The sequence below is a fragment of the Heterocephalus glaber genome, unplaced genomic scaffold, assembly GCF_053883595.1.
Source record: "Heterocephalus glaber isolate CG9 unplaced genomic scaffold, H.glaber_assembly_v1.0 deba00001457, whole genome shotgun sequence".
NCBI lineage: Eukaryota > Metazoa > Chordata > Mammalia > Rodentia > Bathyergidae > Heterocephalus > Heterocephalus glaber.
Window position 1 is genome coordinate 34,786,704 of NW_028258305.1, and position 18,817 is coordinate 34,805,520.

Below are 18,817 nucleotides of genomic sequence, written 5' to 3' on the forward strand. Positions count from 1 at the left end.
CATAAAAGGAAAATAATCAATTCAGTATCACAGTCAAGTTTCAGATGCCAATGTTATAAACCTAAGCAAGGAAGTTGTGTTTCCCCTTGTTCAAGCAAGAGTGAGACAATGTGGTTGGTGCTTCTTTTTCCCCACAAAGAATGAGCCAATGGAAATGTCCTCCTTCATATACCTGCTACATGTAAGAGTTCAAGGACCTGAAGACTAGCTAAACCAGTGTGCCGGAAATGCCAACAAGCATGAGTGGTAGATGAAGTTCTTTTGTCTGTCTGGCCTCACTCCCATATGTAGCAGCATTCACTTTACTGAGTTCCTATGCACCAGGTACTATGGAAAGTGCCAGGGATGTGAGGTATCCGGCATATGAACAGAAAAAATACAGTGCAAAGCACCACCTCCTACAGTCAAAGGCCAAGGCCAACACATTTACTCTTTGGAGGGAACAGGGAATGCTCTAGCAAGAAGGAGACTTCTGAATCTGAGCCAGCCATGTGGATGGAGAGGGAAAGGATTTTACAAGAACGTACAAAGCCCAGGAAGCAGAAGACAGTGCTTCATGATAGAAGTACACGAAGCCCAACATTTCTCAAAGGCCAGCGTGATGTGGGAGAGAGTGGGGACAAACAAGGCTGCGCGGAAGTCAGAGATGCAGTCCTGGGGGTCCTCCAGTGCCAGGCTGGGAACTACATCCCGGAGGCTTGGGGAGGTCAATGGTGGGGATGGGGCCACAGAGGAGATCTGGGCATTACTTCAGGCTGCGATTAAAGCAGTGCAGTGAGGCCAAAGAGAAGCAGAGGTTCAGAGCACACACAGAAGGAGGTGAATAGTTGGCTGAGGATGCCCTTGGAAGAGCCTCTCTGAGAACTTCAGAAGGCAGAGTGCATGGGCAGAGACTGGGCCTCTCCACACAAAAGGAAACTGATTTGCCCCAAGAGTACAGCTCACGCCATGTTGGTTATAGGTGTGGGGTTCCTTTTTCCTCATCTTTTGTGATTTCTTCTCATCTACTGACCCATAAATTAATTTTCCCCTGTAGTGAATGGCTGGCATACATCTTTCCATGTTCCCTAGAACATGAGGTGCAGAAGGGTTATTTAACACAAGTGTGGTCCCCTGGAACTCACGGTGAGCAGGTTGATCAAATCCATGTTGGGCTCTAAGTGGTGAGAGGCATTCTGCAGGGAGACTAGTTCACTCAGGGTAATGGAGAGCTGATGCATTTTCACAATGTTCACTTTGTTCTCCTCCATCCAGTCTGGGAAAATGACATGGACCGCTATCAAGTCTTTCAAGTGTACTCCAAGGATGGGGATTTTGAAACCATCACAGTCGGCAAAGGCCTTGCGGTAGCTGCAATAATTGCCATTGGAGGAAACCAACTCTGTCATTTCATTCCAGTTCTGAGAACAGATGGAAAAGTAGAATTTGCAAACAGTCTTCTTCTCTTCTTCTGCCCACCCCCAGGGCCTGTAATGTGTGGCTAGGAAATTCCTCAGCTACTTAGAGAAGTATCAGTTGCACCGACATTGATGCAGGGAAATAGTAACCAAGGAAAACAAAGTTAGAAGAGTATACAAGGTCTAGCTATGACATGGACAGCCTGTTCCATTCTGCAAAAAATCAGAAATAGCTTGCACTGCTGCCTACCACTAGGGATGTTGGGATGCTAAATGACATCATGTATACTTCACATTTTGCAATTCATGAAAATATGACAGCCCACAAATTTAAGCATACAACATACTAAAATATCTAGTTGTTCCAAGAAAGTTCCATTCCAGATATTAATTGAAGGTGAACCTGGGGCATTATGACATTATAGAGTAGGAAAAGTTGCACTAAGATGTGAGATAAGACGTGGTTTTTTGGCCTCTGCACTAACTAGAAGGGTGAAGTTCAGCAAATCAATTCACTTTTTGGATCTCAATTTCCTTTTCTATAAGAAAAAGGAGTTCAAATAAATAAATTTTAAAGATACACTGATAATTCCAAGCTTCTACGAGCCCCTGTCAGAGTCTCATTCTTTATGATATTTAAATTTGTTTTGCTTTTTAGTTGGAATTTAGTACAAAGTGAAAAGAAAAGAAAACACATAATGAGTCCCATTGTACTTGGAATGAGTGCAAAATTGAGCTCAAGTAATAGCACTTCTGTGGTTTACTTCCTCTTCCTTATATGGAGAAGTCATTGGTGGTTGTTTAACAACAACCAGACCTTCCTAACAAATCCTAATTTTAATCAGTCTTCTCTTTCCCCAAACATGACCAAGAATGGGTTCTAATTTGTAAAAGTTCCATTCCTCTGGTTTGTCATTGGTTCAGCAACACAAGATCAAACCTATCAGTACACTGTACTTCCCTGGCAACTGTCATTAGTCCATAGTGGACATAGGACTTGAGATGGCCCAATCTTTCTAAAAAGAAGGGCTTTAATCCCATGCAGACAGGGTTGAAGTGAGAAGCCTTCCCTATCTCCAGCTTTCATGAGCAAGGGGGTATAAGTTTGCCATTGCTACAAACAGCCCAATCAGGAGGGAAAATGGTCCAAGGCAGCAAGCAAACAAACCCAAAACAAAACCACATAAAATCCTGAAAAGGCAGAGGAACTGAGCTAGGCCTCTCATTAGACCATGCCTAAAATCTGCTCTGCCTCTGGACTTCCAGGTATGTTAGAAAATATATTTCCTTATTACTTAATCAATTTAGATTTTTTTCTCTTTTAACTTAAAACTGAACATGACCGTATTGATAGAGCAAAGTACAGTCTTACAAGGGATTCTTTTGTAAGGATAAAATGCTCCTTTTTGCTCAATAAGGGAAAAAATTACGAATAGGGTCTGGAAAAAAATATGGCAGAAAACCGTATGTATTTCTGACACCTCAACCATAAAGCTGAGTATTACTATACAAGACCCATGTCTTTCCCTTTCTTTGTATCTTCTGCTGTATCAAGTGCAGTGTCATAAATAGAGTGGGCATTCAATGGCTATTTCCAGGAAGGTAGAGTAAGAGTGATTTCTGTCTTACTCATCTGGCATCCTCCATGTGTATCCTAGTGCCTAGCACATAGTAAGCACCAGATAAATATTTGTTGAGTGCAGTACCACCTCTGACATGCTTTTCTGGGTGGACTCAGCTGGTATGGCTGTTCCCTTTCTATTCAGTTCCCCACGGGCAACCTACCATTGATTTAAGAGGAAAACTTTCCCATCCTGAGTGACATTTGTTAGAGGTATATTACACTGGAAAAATTTACAAATGTTTTCTTGTAATTAAAATCAAAAGCCACTATACCTTTGTAACCTCTGAAGAAAGATGGGAATGGGTCTCTTTGAGGCGTGAAATGGAACTGTGACTAAGGCCTCCCACCACCGCCATCAAGGTGTTAAAATTTTTCAGCTGAAGGAGCTTCTGCAACAAAAATGTTACGTTCATAATTTGTAGGGATTTTAAAATTATTCTGAACTTTCTGAGGCACAGGAGAATGCACACACAATTTAAACAACAGAGACAGTGAAAAACCATATTGAATTAAAATGAAGTACAAATAGAATCCTTTAGAAAAACATATCAATTATTTGGCAGACAAACATCTACATTAAATGTTAAGTATTGCCTTTTAAAAGCAATCTTCTTACATAAGAAAAGTGTGATTTGTTCATTAGTTACCCATGAGTAGTTTAATTGTTCATTGTCCTTATATTGTGAACATCAAATTTCCACAAAGATTTTTCTCAATAGATTGAAAGAACATCCTGAATCCAAGAACCCCAGTCTGATTACCAGACGTACCTTTGCGACATTGATAAACTTCGTGATGACTTCTGCCCTTTGCTGAGGGGTTGGTTTGCTAAGGACCATCAACTGGACCCACTTAGAGATTCCATTAAATAAGGCAATAGATCTCTCCAAGGTTGGGTTATTCTCCAAGCAGCCATGGATGACATAGCTTTGATAATCAGTGAACTAGTAAAGAAAGATTCAGAGATTCTGAATTATAGTGGAGCTTTTGCACAATCAGAAATTCAAATGCTGCATAGAAGAGACAGTGTTTCATAACAACAAAACAATTTATTTCATTCCATTTATAATGATATCCTACAAGTTGACTGTACAGGTACCTTTAACAGGCTATTTTGCTGCATTTCCAACATCACTCCCACGTACACACAAACACATTATCACAGTGTTGGAGAGAGGATGGAAAGGGTAAGACCAAAGGTCATATTTCAGAGCATCCCAAATTTACTGAATCATAAGATTTACTTTGGTCATTTGTCAAAATGCTGATTCTGAGGAACACCAAGACATAAGGGATTAGTATCTCTAAGAAATTTCATTTTTAATACACTACCAGTGATTCCAATGGTCAAAAAAGTTTAAGATACAGTGGAACATAGTAAAGAACAGGAAATGAATAAATGAATATAAATATAACAACTTCAAGGCAGAAGTATTTTATAAAGTTGTTTCAAAAAAAAGATAAGAAAAGTATCAGTCAAAGTAAGGCACCTCTTTAGCAGAATGTACACATTCTCAGAAAGTTTATCAAGGAAATCATAACGTATGTATGAACCTCCTGTCTTATGCAGGGATTTCCTCCCATGCCCTGCTCTGGGGAATCATTAAAGCCATTTCCCAGCAGGGTTACTTAGTGAAACCCCAGTCTTAGAAATTCATGCTTCTTCTCATCAAGTTGGGGCTCTTCACAAGCAATAATGTCATTCAGTTTCTGGTACCTTGGAGAAGGAAGAGGAGTGACTTCCCCAGACCTTGATGGGACAAGGCAAAGCAGATGGCTGTTTATCTTTTTAGTTGTTTTTTTTTTGGTTTTTTGGGGGGGGATTTTTGGTACCGGGGATCGAACTCGGGTCCTTGCACTTGCGCAGCAGGCGACAAAACCACTGAGCTAAATCCCCGGCCCGGAGGGCTGCTTATCAACCAGTGTGGAAAGATGATCAGAATGAGTAGATAACAAAAAGAAGGCAACAAAGAAGAGACTACACAGCCAAGGAAGAAAGGGGATGCAGAGAAGGGACAAAGCCCTATCAACATGAGTAGGAAAGAAAGTTTAATTCAGGGTCTCCATCACTGAGAAAGACAGTCTGGTGTTAAGATTCTCCTTAAAACATAGAATTTCTATTTTCTACCTATACCCATAATTAGGCATTTATACAGATCTCAACCTAAATTTTTTTCCCTCCAAATAAAGGGCCTGGGAAAACTTGGGAGAAGCCAATGGCACAAGCCACTCAGTGGTTAAATCTCCACTGAGTATTTAGAAAAATCATGCTTTAATCCTATGAAAGAAGACATTGAAAAAGGCAACAGAAATATAGCTCTGGAGTCATAACATAAAGACAGGATAATGTTTATCTTTGGTTAAAAGGGATTGTTCCTGTGAATTAAGGGCACTTTTCCAGCAGAACCCAGTGACAGGGGCTGCCAACACTTCAGAGCATGAAAATATGGCTCTTGGGAAAGTTGGCATGGAGGTTGTTATCCTTGGAAGAATGAATGTTAAGTTCCTTACTGAGATCCTTCTAAAAGATTTATGCTCCAGAAAAGTGAGGTGCTCTGCCAATTCAATGGGCTCCAGATGGTCAAACAGCAGACAGGCCTTGCCCTTCTTGGATACTTTTTTCCTCTGTGTGACTCTTCTCATCCAGTCATAGGAAGGACTAGAAAAGAAGAGTGAGCCTGGTCAGTCTGCTGAAACCCACTGCACTCGATGGAAGTTATTAACCTGCTGACCCTGCAATGCTTGGCCTACTTCCGGGAGCTTATTCAGAATACAGGGCCAGGGATTTATCTCAGTGGTGCCGCCGCCTGCCTCCCAAGTGCAAGATCCCGAGTTTGATCCCTGGCACCAAAAACAAAACAAAACCACCAGAACTGTACACGCCCTACCCTTCGTGTATGACGAGAAAACCACAGACCCATTGCCAATAGAACATAAACTTTGAGTTGTTTTTCCAGGCACAGTAGGTTTGCTCTAACTCATCCAGAGTCTCCTGCTTGCTTTTCCTTATGGCCAAGCAAGATCTGGATCATAAAGGAGAGGTATATACATTTGGAAGTTTAGCAGCACACAGATGGTGATTTAAGGTGCATGGAAACCACTAAAAGCTGTGTTTCTCACACTTTAGCATAATATGAATTATCTGGAAAAAAGGTTACAAAGACAGAGGCCTGGACTGCACTGCCAGAGATTCTGATTTACTAGGAATGAGCCTGAATGATGTACATCTTAACCACCCCGGTTGATTCCTTGATCAGTCACCATTGATCACTCTTGAAGAAGTACTTCTGGTAAAGAAGATGTGGTAGGAATGCCTCAGACACAAGAGCATCCATTTGCAAGATGGATAACCATACATAGGATCATTAAATAGTTTTCTCAGTGTTAAGTTACTTAGTCCATATGAAATAAGCCTGACACTGTGTTCTTGTAACCGAACAAACATGTCCATGGCACTACTTGGTCAACATTCGGATAACCTCAGGCCAATCTCAGAAGTACCAGGGTACAAGGCTTCTCAAACTTGAACAAGTGTATAAGTCACCTAGGGATCTTTATTAACATGCAGATTCCAGCCAGGTATGGGGGTGCAGGCTGGTAATCCCAGCCCCCTAGGAGGCTGAGGCAAGAGGATTGTAAGTTCAAGCACAGCCTGGGCAATTTAGTAAGACCCTGTCTCAAAATTAAGGAAAAGAAAAAGAAAAAAAGTGGGGGATGTACCTCAGTGGGAAGGTCCTGGATTCAATTCCCAGTGACAGAAAAAAAAAAAGTACAGATTCTAGTTCAGCAGATGGGGCCCAAGATTTTGCATTTCTAATGAAAACCCCAGAGGTGCCAGTGTTGCTGATGTGAAGACCACACACGGAGCACCCAAGGCACAGGAAACACTAACTAGATTCCCATTCAGTAACTAAATACTGAGAATCTATTATGTGCCAAATGCTTCCCCATGTTACCTTATGTGCTTTTTGGATGCTTGTCATAATCCCATGGGAAAAGCACTTTCCCATTTTACAAACAAACTATAGCTTGGAGAGAGTTGTATCCAGTACGTCTGTGTGCATTGCAACAAAGCTATTCTCCATGAACCAAACCATAGCTCTGGACCCATACAGACTCAGTCAAATGGGGTCATCACTACTCCTGTCCCAGAGCTGTAGACCCATCAAGTTTGAAAGACACTTGCACCATCTTACATGCTGGATATGTCGATGAGGCTGACATGTTTTTCGTATCCCAGTTGACTAGCTACTTCCCGGAATTCCTCAGTCATACGAATCAAACCAAGATCCAAATTAAACTCGGCAGGAAACTTCAGAATCCAGTACCTGAAAGAAATACAGTACATTTGACAGCTGGAGGACTTCAAGTTGGGCTTCCATGGAAACTGTCATACAGACTACTTTCCACAACCATCAAAGAGTCTCTATGTTCTCCTCCAGTCAAGAACCAAGATTCAGCACTGCAACCCTGAGCCTCTTTCTGACTCTCTGTAGAACAACGGCTGGGAAGAAATCCTTCCCCCAATTCACAGGGAGAATGTCCATGATGAGGGGGTTTTTAAAAATTGAATTCAGGGCTGGGGATTTAGCTCAATAGTTTTGCTGCCTGCTGCACAAGCGCAAGGAGCCGAGTTTGATCCCCAGTACCAAAAAAAAATAATAAAATAAAATAAAAATTGAATTCACCCTCTGTAAAATCTGGTTCCATTCTCTAATTGTATTCACCACTACTTGATCTGTAGTCCACAAGGTAAATTCTACTCCACTATCCCCAGGAAGAAAGGAGGGCCAATTTTAATAGGCAGTAAAAAGGGGGTCTGAGTAGATTCTATTGTCAAAATAGGTGTACCGCTGAGAGAAAAAGGAAATTGCAAAAAACTCAGAAACAGAAACCACAGAGAGATTAAAATTATAAATATATTTACCTTATGAAACAGCAGATCTTTAATCGAAACTCATTGCAGCTTTCTCCACTGGCATTTTGATACGTACTCTAGTTAAAGAAAAAGTGCTTGCACCTTTTTGCCTTTCCACACACCCACAGCTGTTTCTTCAACTCACAAAAAGGGCCATACTAGGGACATTTGGGTTATAGGCTGAGCATCTCTCATCCTAATATCCCAAATCCAAAATAAGCTAAATTCCAAACTTCTTGAGCACTGACAAGGCCACAGGTAGAAAATTCCACACCTGACCTTATGTGACAGGTCACACTTAAAATGCATGTGCACTAAAAATGTCATATAAATTGTCTTCAGACTATGTGTACAAGTTGTATATGAAACATAAAAGAATTTTTTTGTTTACATTTGGGTCCCATCCTTAAGATTTCTCAATAGATACATGCAAATATTCTAAATGGTTTTTGTTTGTTTTTTTGAGACAGGGTCTTGCTATGTAGTTCAGGCTGGCCTTGAACTCACTATGAAACCCAGATTGGCCTCAAACTCATGGCAATCCCCCTCCCTTAGCCTCCAGAGTGCTAGAATTACAGGTGTGCACCACCATGCCTGGTGAATTCTGAAATTTTTTTAAAATCCAAAATCTGAAACTCTCTGGTCCTAAGCACTTTGGGTAAGGGATCATCAACATGTATATATAGCCCTCAAATGGGGAAAGAAATGGGCTTTGACTACTCCAGCACAAAGTGGTTAAAACTTGGTAATGTTCTGGAGTATATTTTTGATCTGAAAGAGGAGCCACTTAGAAAGTTTGTTTTACCTTCCTGACTACTTACCAACCAATAACTGCCAGCTATAATTACAAATATACTACCAAGTATAAATAATTAAAATTAATAGTACATAGAAGCTCTATTTTAGCCAAGAAGATTTTAAATTTAGGATTTGGTGCCTTATTAAGTACTCTAACTTTTCATTATTTGAAAATATCACTTTCAGATATTTTACTGTACAGGTTATGTCATCTATTAAGTCTATTTATTGATTTTTTTGTAAGCAAAATTGAGCTCCTACTACATGTCAGGCACAGTGGATACCAAGTAAGCTAGGAATCCTTGGGTTCTTGGGGACTAGGAGCTTGCTCATTTCCAAGGATTTCGGTTTAGGGTGAATATATCTTTACCCCCTCTAACATTCCCCTCTGCTCTGAGGCTGGGGAGTAGGTGGAGGAAGATGCAGGAAGTGGTGAGGCTTGGACTTAACTGGTGGAATCCTGCTTGGCCCTGGAAGCCCTGGCAGGTCCTAACAATACTCACTACTTTTCGGGTGCTTCTCATTCATGTATGGGGCCCTCTGGACTTGGCAAAGGCAGAAACTTCAGGAACCAACATTCCAGACTGCACAGTAAGCAAGAAACTTCAGGGAATAAATCCTCCCGTGAGACAGCATTACCAGCTATATTGCCTTCAAACACTTTTTAAGTCTGCATTATGTACAAAGGTGGTGGATTGCTGAAAGCTCTCATTACAGAATGGGGTTTCCAGCTACACGGATTTTTCTTCAACACCAGGGATCAAACCCAGGGCCTTGCTGATGCTAAGCCAGTACTCTTACCACCACGCCTACATTCCAGCTCTGTGTAGATCTATGTGTTTTGTTTGTATTTCAGTACCAAACAACAAATTACAATAAACCTACTAGAATGTTCATGGGATCTTGCCAGCAAGGGAAAATGTAAAATCTAAGTTGATGCTTGTACCTAAGCCAGAGCAAATTATTCTGGCTGGCATCTCTATATTTCTCAGCTGTGTCCTCTATGCTCAGGATTTTGTCATCACAGAGGGAATAAATCAGGTCTTCAATCAGTGTTAAACATTCTTTCATTGTCGTAACAGTCAAAATGTTTAAGACAAGTTAGTAACACTCAGTCACAGCTTCTGTTTCATTTCACATCTTAGTGACTATTTGCAAATAGAGCCAAGATGTCGAGTGGCTAGTCAGCTATTTAGTCCATCACCCAGCTGTTTCATCTAGACAGCGGTATAACCTCAAAACAGCTGGAAAACAAACTGAAGCCTGTTTATTCATCTTAATTTACTGGCTTTGGGTAGACTTTATATCGAAATGCAGAACTTGATTTGTGATTGTAAAAATTACACAGTAGTTGAAAAGATATATGCAGAGAAGTTTTTCTGCCAATTCAGTGGAGGATAAATACCACCGGTGCATCAGTAGAACAATTCTTGGCAAATAACTATTATTCAGCTCTCCATTGTCATCTGTTAAAAATAAAATAAGGAGTGAGGAGATAACAGTACTAGTTTTCTATTTTTCTAATATCACTAGAAAAATAACATCCAAACTTCTTCATAAACCCAATTATTGTTTACTATCTACTTCTTCTGATACTTCCTCGCAAGGTTAAACTGGGTGAGTCTCACCCTTCTCCTGGCTTATAGTTGACAGATTTAACAATAAAAATACAGGACACCCACGTAAATTTAATTTAAGGTAAACAGTGATTAATTATTTCAGTATGGCCTAGGCATTATTTAGGATATAAATGAAAAATGTTGTTTACCAATTTTGTTTTTTTTTTTTGGTACCAGGGATCAAACTTGAGTCCTTGTGCTTGTGAGGCAAGTGATGGAACCACTGAGCTAAATCCCCAGCCTTTGTTGCCCAAATATTCAAATTTAACTGATCATCCTGTCTATTGTCTGAAAAACCTTCTCTGCTCAGATTCTTGTGGTAATCAATTAAAAAATAAGTCTCGTGTGACTCTATTTGTACAAGAATAATCCAATGCTGGGGTCAATACATAAACAACATAAAAAGCACAGAGCTGTAAAGCCTTTCATTTAGTAAGACTTTCACTATGTATACAATATGGAATGCAGTAGATTTTACTAGCCAAACTGTGTATGTCAGAAGACCAAGCAACAATCACAGCAGTACAGACCACATGCTGTAAGAGTTACACTGGGATGTGAGAAAGTGGAAAAATCCAGCAGCATTTCTAACAGGGGTCAGTAGGAATGGCATTACGAACATCTGAGATGACAAATGAGATGAGCCTGGAAGCAGAATTTCAAAGACAGGGTTATAATAAAGGCATGGAAAGAGGAGCAGGGAATGTTGCAGATACAGTAAGTAGAGAGTTCGGCTGGAGTCCAAACTGTGGGCAGTCAGAAGAAAGAAATGTAGAGGGTAGTGAAACTAGAGAGAAAGATTGGGCTAGACCCAAAAGGCCTTAAATATCATTATACAGACACTGAATTCTGTACCACAAGCAACCTGTATCCCATGTGAGGGAAACGATAGAATCAAAATAGACAAAAGTGATGACAAGAGAAAAAGACTCATACCAAACATCTCAATGCAAGTGCTCAGCAGTTCATCTAACGTGGCTGCTTTCCCAAGGCTGCAGGACTCCATGGCTGCTGAGCCACAGTCAAAACATTGGAGACATTTTCAGCACCAGGGAGACCATCTCCACAGTAGAGAGAGGCAGTGCTCCTCCTGCCTAGTTGTAGCCTCTGTTCTTAGTTGTACTGCGAGAAAATTCTAAATAAATAAGAAAGAAGTTATTGGAACAGTTCAGACTCCATTAAAGCCCTGCTTTCCTACCCTGAAAAAAAAATGACTTCCATCACTTATCTCTTTTCTGAGAAAAGTATCAAAGTGAATGAGATCATGCAAACCAGCATGAAGGCCAAAGTGCTTGCTACACTGTCCCTGAGCATCTCTGGCATTTTGAGATCACAGAAATGTCACTGTTAGATACTGTCCTGTTTCATAGCAAAATGTTTTATTTGCTTCTACATTACTGGGGGTTGAACCCAGGGCCTTATATATATGCTAGCCAAGTGCTCTACCACTGAGCTACATCCTCAACCACTTTTCTGTTTGAGGCAAGGTCTTGCTAAGTTGCCCAGACTGGCCTGGAACTTGTGATCCTCCTGTCTTAGCTTCCCAGGTATCTGGGACCACAGGCCTGTGCCATCACACTTGGCTCTGAAGTGTTTTTAAAACAAGATCTTACACTTTCTTCACTTGCTTAAGGACTAAGGCAATCAAGAATGCTATAAATGTTACTTGGTTATTATAAATGTACATAGAGAGATATACTTTTAAATGCAAATATATTAATACGAATTATCCTCACTGATTATATAAATGTTCAACAATTGCAAATAAAATTTCTATCTGCTTCAATTCACTAATTTACTAATTCATTAGTAGTAGTGAAAATACTAACAATAGTTTATTGAATGACTCCATTATGACCTAGGCACTGTAACAAATGCTTTATATATATTATCCAACTTCACCTTCTTACCATGCTGTGAGGTAGTAATTATTGTTCCTGGTGATAAGCCTGTAAGATTCACAGAGATTTGGCAATTTATCCAAAAAACACACAATAATTAAGGCCTAGAAGCAGGACTTCATTATTAAATAAAGTTTCTAGGTTCCCTTTCTCCCTCTGATGACTCCCCAAGTGTGGATATAAACTGTCCTAAGTTTGTTCCCAAATCTAGTGTGAAGAACATCATTCTTCCCTAGCATCTCAGAAAAGGGATATAATCTAGATGATCTATGACAGGGGTAGAAGGAAAATGTGGAGATAAGAACGACAGCATTTGTGTTAGACAGCACTGTCACAGGAAAATGGAACCAGAAGGAGAATCTTCTCGTCACTTACACTGAAATTGCCCTACTGGGAGACACCACTGATTTATTTCACAGAGCAAATCCTTGGTGCTGGTTCCATATGGGACTTGGAAAGGCAGAGGGGTCATCATGCTGCAAGCATTTATTCACTTCAGACAATTAAGTGGGTACAGGAGGCAATCAGAGTCATCCCATGAGTGCTTCAAGTCAGCATCCAATTTGCTCTCAAATTTTGTTTATTCCACTGGCAATCACAGAGCATCTGGCATATTCCAGACACTAGATTTGGCATTGAGGCTGTCAAGATGAACAAATTGTTGTCCCAGCCATACCTTCAATGGGCTTGCACTCAGCTTCAGAAAGCAAACGAATGAATGGGGAAAAGCAACCAATGTCCATGTTCATGGTTATATTCATTCAGTGGGACTACCAAAGAGTGATATTTGAGGAGTCTGTACACCAAGCATATAACTAGAAAAAAACATTTATACTCAATTCATTCTGTATAAGATCCATGCTTTTTGTGCCAAAGGTACCATTCTTAGAGATAAAGATCTTACACTATCTTACAAGATCTTATTTCCAGTATGCAATAAAAATAGCAGAACCACTGGATCAATGTTCTCCTAGCTTTGATGCTCAAATTATTGCTGAAAGGGGATTATTAGAGTCATCTGGAAGCAACTATCGTATGTCCCTTAACAAAGTTATGCTACAGTACGACCCTTCCTGACCACCCTAATTAAAATACCATCTCTCTCCCGACACCTGCCTCCCATGTGGCATGTCCTACCTCCCTTCCTGCATTTATTTTCTTCACAACACTTATCACCATCTGACTTACTATGTATCTTATTTATTTATTTTTTAAATCTCCTTAGAGCTGTAAACATGAGCTCCATGATCAGAGATTTTTGCGTTTGTCCTCTGATACATTTCTGAACATCCTTGATTATGCCTCTCATAAAAATATTCTCAAAAATATTTGCTAAATTAATAAATGAATAGATTGATGGTTGAAGAAATGAATAAAATAAAATTTGTCCAAAGCTTGTCTTTACTTTGGATATATTTGGGCAGTAGCTTCCACTGAGCTACATTCCTGGACCTTTTCAAATTTTATTTATTTAGTTTTTTTTGTTTTTTGAGCTTTTAAGACAGAGTCTCACTATGTAGTCCAGGCTGGCCTTGAAAGTGTAGCAATCCTCCCACCTCAACCTCCTGAGTGCTAGAATTACAGGCGTGCACAACCATATCAAGTCCATAAATTTTTAAGAGAGTTTTTTGTTTGTTTGCTAGATAACTAATTCAAGTCATCTTTAAGTAAATATCACTAGGATGACAATTTCTGCCCATTACTTTAGACTTAGTAGGATCTGTCTACAGTCATAGTACAAACCTAACACATCTTCCAAACATTTGGGCCAGCATTTCCCTAATGTAATTTCTGTCAGTATGCTTAAAAGTTAAAATTGAACAACTAACAAGTCTGATTAGTTTTGTAAGTAGACAGATTTTTTTTTTACTGTGTTATGCACTTAACAGTAAATGTATTCCTTAAAACAACTAGCCTAGATTAGCTAAACTGGCTTTTCAGGTCAAAACCAAAATAATTCCCGGAGTTGTTTGGGAAGGTGTTGACCTCCCCCCAGGGGTTACACATAACCTGTACCAAAGGCTTGCCACTATATTTGGAGCTGTATTTGCGAGCTGCAGAGCTATGAGTGAGGTAGGCATCAGGTGGGCCTGGCTATCCGGTTACCATCCGTTTCTGTAATCAGCGGACGCCTCCATGTCTCTGCTTAGCATTCTGTCTCCTGCACATTTACCTGAGATCACATTTCACACATGTGGACATTATTGTGTCTACAACCACCTTTGAAAAAATAAAGCTTCTGTATTGTAAAAGTAACATACCTCTATCATTGAAAATAGGACAGTCAGGAAAATCAAAGGAAAAATGTTGTTACCCATAACCTCATCATCCAAAATAATTCTTGCTAATGCCATGGCACATTTCTTTTCATTTTTTGTAGGCATATTTATTTTTTAGGGATGTTTCTTTTACTATACATACAATAGCTTTTTAAAGAAAATATTTACCTGTTGTTTTTACATAAATAGATTTCCAAGTATGAAAGGATTTTCAGGGCAGTTATCATCATTGGGAAGTGCATTAAGGAAAAAATCCACAGCGTTATTTTGTTCAACTTGAATTATAAGTACTTTGGAAAACCTGAAAAAAGAACAAAGAAAAAAAAAAAGAATTAAATAACAGAAACCAAAAAAAAATCTACATTGTGTTACAGTACTCCTAAAGGTATTCCTTGAGGTATATGTGGTGCTTGAGACTTTGTCTAAACTTTACCCAAAAAACTATTTAAAAGGGAACATATTTAAAATAGTTGTTTGGTGACATGATATTTTAAATCAATTAGTTGTTTTTAATTTAAGCCTTTTAAAAGCCCACAAATGTAGCAAAACCAAGTTTTATGTATATAGTATAAAATACTATTTTAGTTCAAATACACTTATCTCAGTGAATTACTCATTAAGAATGTTCAAACAATGACTTTGGAATGTTAGTAAATCCTTAAAGCAGTTTGTTGTAGAAATCATCAAACTTTGACCAAAAATTACTCCTTCCTGCTTCAACATGAATGTCAATGTTATTTTAATTCAGGCTGTTTAGTCTCCTGATGGTTTAGGACTTGCTATTGTGTTGATAGTTTGAATTATTTCTAAGACAGAAGTTCTCATCTTAAAGGAGCAATAGGGTTTTGGGGGGGATGGGTTGGAGTCTGATTTCAAAGGTCATGATATGTTCATTCAGTAAGAAGACTTTCCTTAATATGGTTTTTGAAGACTGTATTGTCAAAAACTCTCTGAGGTTATCTAGGATAATTGTAATTTTACTCCAAAATTTAGAAACAATAAAAAGGAGCCAATTCCACGCAAGCGTTCATTACCAGAGATAAATTAACATCCCAGGTTCTTGCCTCAGAGCCTTTAACTTAAAAAAAAAAAAATGGGTTTCAACACTAGAGAGCCATATGCAGAAAGTTTCTCCTGAATCTGAGTAAAATGCTGTTAATGTTTGCTTTACTAGATTGGTTAAAGAATTAGTAAAGTAAGAGAAAGGGTGTCCACCCTGGGCCAGAAAACTTAGGGTACTCAGAAAGAAGGTATCTGCCTTTGCCTGCACTACGTCTTTCCTTCAGAAATTTAAAACCTTTTAGGATGCAGATTTAAGCTGAAGTGCAGGACCCATTTGTAGAAATGTCAGAAAGAGAAATGGTCAGTTAATGAAGGGGAAGGGAAATGGAAGAAAAAAATACTATGGCACTAGAACATTTCATAGCAGGCAGGTGGCCTCATCAGCAAAGGATTCCCATTCCTGAAGGGTCTCCAGGAAAGACAGTAAAGACTGTCAGCAAGGTTGCAGACCAAGTTCCTAGATGGTGTCTAGGAATCATTCTAAAATGACAGTGAAGGTTTCTCCTGGCTTTAGGTTTGTAAGATTTATAGGGTGAAATACTGTATCTAGTAAGTATTCAAGTAGTTTTGAAATGGTGTTTGCCATGTTAGAAATTCCAAAGACTATCCTGTCTATTCCATTATCTCTAGTTCCACAATAAACAAGCAAAAACCCTTGAAGGCCCTTCTCCTGTCATAGTAGATATTATCTTTCTCCATAAGCAACCACATCTATGTCTATACATTCACATGACCTTTGTATAGAGACAAAGAAGTTTCTCTAAATGCCTAAATCCTTTGTGAAAACAAGTGGTGATTATCACAAACCTGTAAGTCTTGCATTCAGTAAGAGAAATGATAATACAATTCTTACTGAGAATGTACTACATAGCAGATGCTAAGCAAGTTATGAGAGTGCCTGCTAGCGGGTGTTGGGGCGGGAGAAGGGAAGGATAGGTCAGTGACCAAGACAGACGTAATTCTTGCTTTTATACTACAGCAAAGAATTAGAGAAAAAAATATTAAAATATCCTCCAAAACAGCAAGGTACAACCTGTTTGGCACCAGGGACTGGTTTCGTGGAAGATAATTTTTCCATGTACCAGGAGAGGGGGGCCTAGATTCTTATTAGCATATGTTTGCAATACATAATAATTACATTCCCCAGCATCAGCCTGACTGTCTCAGCTCCACCTTAAATCATCCGGCACCATTCTCATAGGGAGCACACAACCTAGACCCCCTTGAATGTGCAGCTTACACTAGGGTCCGTGTTCCTATGAAGATCTAATACTGCAGCTGATCTGACAAGAGGTGGAGCTCAAGTGAAAAGGCCCCCCATGGGAAGCAGGTCTCAATACAGATTAAGCTTTGCTAATTCACTGCCACTCACTTTCTGCTGAGCAATGTGTTCCTAACAGACCACGGACCCATACAGCATTGCTGGAGCAGTAGTTTAGTCTAGGAGCCAGAGAAGTTTTAGTCAAAGAACAGGTGAGCAAGACAATAAAGAGAAACAGAGAGACATTTGATATCACTGAGTGTTGGATGTGGCAAGAAACAAGACTAAAGAGTTGTACCATAGCAGTAGCTCATGAGCAGCAGCTTAAGCTATGAAGGAGTACAGGTTTTATTTGAACGGCAATGGGAAACCATTGTTTTAGAGGTAAGTAGGAAAAAGGCACAATCACTTTTGCATTCAGCTACAGCATAGAGACCGTAGCAAAAAGTGTAGACTGAAGGCTGGGAACTATTTAATAGTCAATTACCACAATCTAAGCAACAGCAAATGGTTGTCTAAGCCAGCATATGGCAAAGGGGATGGAGAGAAGTGGAGGCTCACAGAATATACTTTGAAGATAGAGCCAACAAGATTTGCTCATGCACTGGCTGTGAGGAGTGAGCAGAATTGAAGAGAATTCCAGGGTTTTTAGCTAAACACTCGGTTAAGTATGGTGCCATTTCCCTGAGATTGAGACATTGAGGGAAGGCGAGGGGGAACAAGTCCATGAGAGACAAAAGATGAGTTCACTTTTGGCCGTATTGAGCTAGAGACTTCTGAGATCTCCAAAGGAAATTTTGAGTAAGCTTCCAAATACCTGTGAGAGACTTCTGAGCTGAGAGCTGAGAATGCTGAAGTGCTAGAAGTTAGCAGAAAGGGAAGAACAAGGCACAGGACAGTGAGAGGTTCATCTATGTAGTAAAATTCTGGGGAGGACAGGAGTGATGAACTCACGCACCCATGGAGGGATTGGCCTTGGAGAAGGTAGAGGCCACCTCTCTTAGTGCAGTATCAGAAAAGGGAAATGATGAGCAAGCCAGATTTGTCATTTTGGTGGGCAGAAGTCAAGGAAGTTGTCTGGTGACTTCCATTTCTTTTGAAAAGAAAACAAGGTCACCGGCTGGAAGGTATGATGGATACAGGTCAGGTCTGAGGTTTATCAAGAGGAGAAAATGTGCAAAGGGACATTGTGAAGGACAAAAGGAAGAAACCCTAAGTACTGGGATAGCTTCCATCAAGCATAGAAGGCTTATGTTTCTTTTGTTCTGGAGTTTATTTTGAGACAAACTCAGTGTTCCTTGCCCCTTGGGCTATTATAACACTCATTTTTCTTATGTTTCTCAATTATTTTTGGTAAATTTTCTGGAACAACTTATAGGGCAAGTCTCTTCTGTATGGAAGTTGTTATGGTTTAATGATGTTGTCTGTAAGTTTGAACCTCAGAATCAAGCAGAGCTGGCATTTGATAGTCAGTATCTTCACTATGGCACAGATCCCAGCCAACATTTCAACTACTTTGCCTGCTATGGTGAAGAGAAGGGCAAGAGATAATTGGAAATGAAATAATAAAGCAATTCTTACTCTCCCACCGCTGGACTGGATCCAGGTTATTTCATCCTAGTAAATACAGCCTGAACTACAAACCCTATTGTCTCTACTTTCCCAGCTAGGCTTTCTGTATCTCTACCATCCACACTCCCCAAAGCCCTCATTACCTGTTGCCTCTAGAAGATCAAAAATCACAAGATAGCATTATTGTTTTTTTCTAGTTCCCTCATTATATTTAGTGTTCTTCAGTTATTTCTGCATTGGCTTGTTTTTATTTTAGCTTTCCCTTTCAATTCTTTCAACCTAATCTGCTCAGCTCTTTGAATTTTTCTGCCTATTCCAGTTCCTCTGCTCAGTTGCTCTTTCTAGTGGGCCCCATCCTCTATTAGAGTTTCATTCTCATCACTGTC

General features: G+C 39.7%; 1 protein-coding gene across 9 annotated transcripts in view; it reads right to left on the reverse strand.

Moving 5' to 3' along the window:
* Rasgrp3 (RAS guanyl releasing protein 3) overlaps positions 1-18,817 on the reverse strand; it is a 113,764-nt gene that overhangs the window by 32,227 nt on the left and 62,720 nt on the right. For 7 of the 9 annotated variants that reach the window (XM_087216485.1, XM_087216480.1, XM_087216481.1 and 4 more), the window contains 7 exons: positions 14,705-14,837; positions 11,293-11,491; positions 7,218-7,349; positions 5,533-5,680; positions 3,792-3,965; positions 3,294-3,410; positions 1,125-1,400 (listed from right to left, as the gene is read on the reverse strand). In XM_087216485.1, coding sequence (XP_087072611.1) covers positions 1,125-1,400; positions 3,294-3,410; positions 3,792-3,965; positions 5,533-5,680; positions 7,218-7,294 — 792 coding nt within the window. In that variant the 5' untranslated portion in view covers positions 7,295-7,349; positions 11,293-11,491; positions 14,705-14,837. Of the gene's footprint in view, positions 1-1,124; positions 1,401-3,293; positions 3,411-3,791; positions 3,966-5,532; positions 5,681-7,217; positions 7,350-7,948; positions 9,966-10,100; positions 10,204-11,292; positions 11,492-14,704; positions 14,838-18,817 lie in introns of those variants that run through there. The other 2 variants (XM_004839282.3, XM_021253711.2) reach the window with 2 other exon arrangements.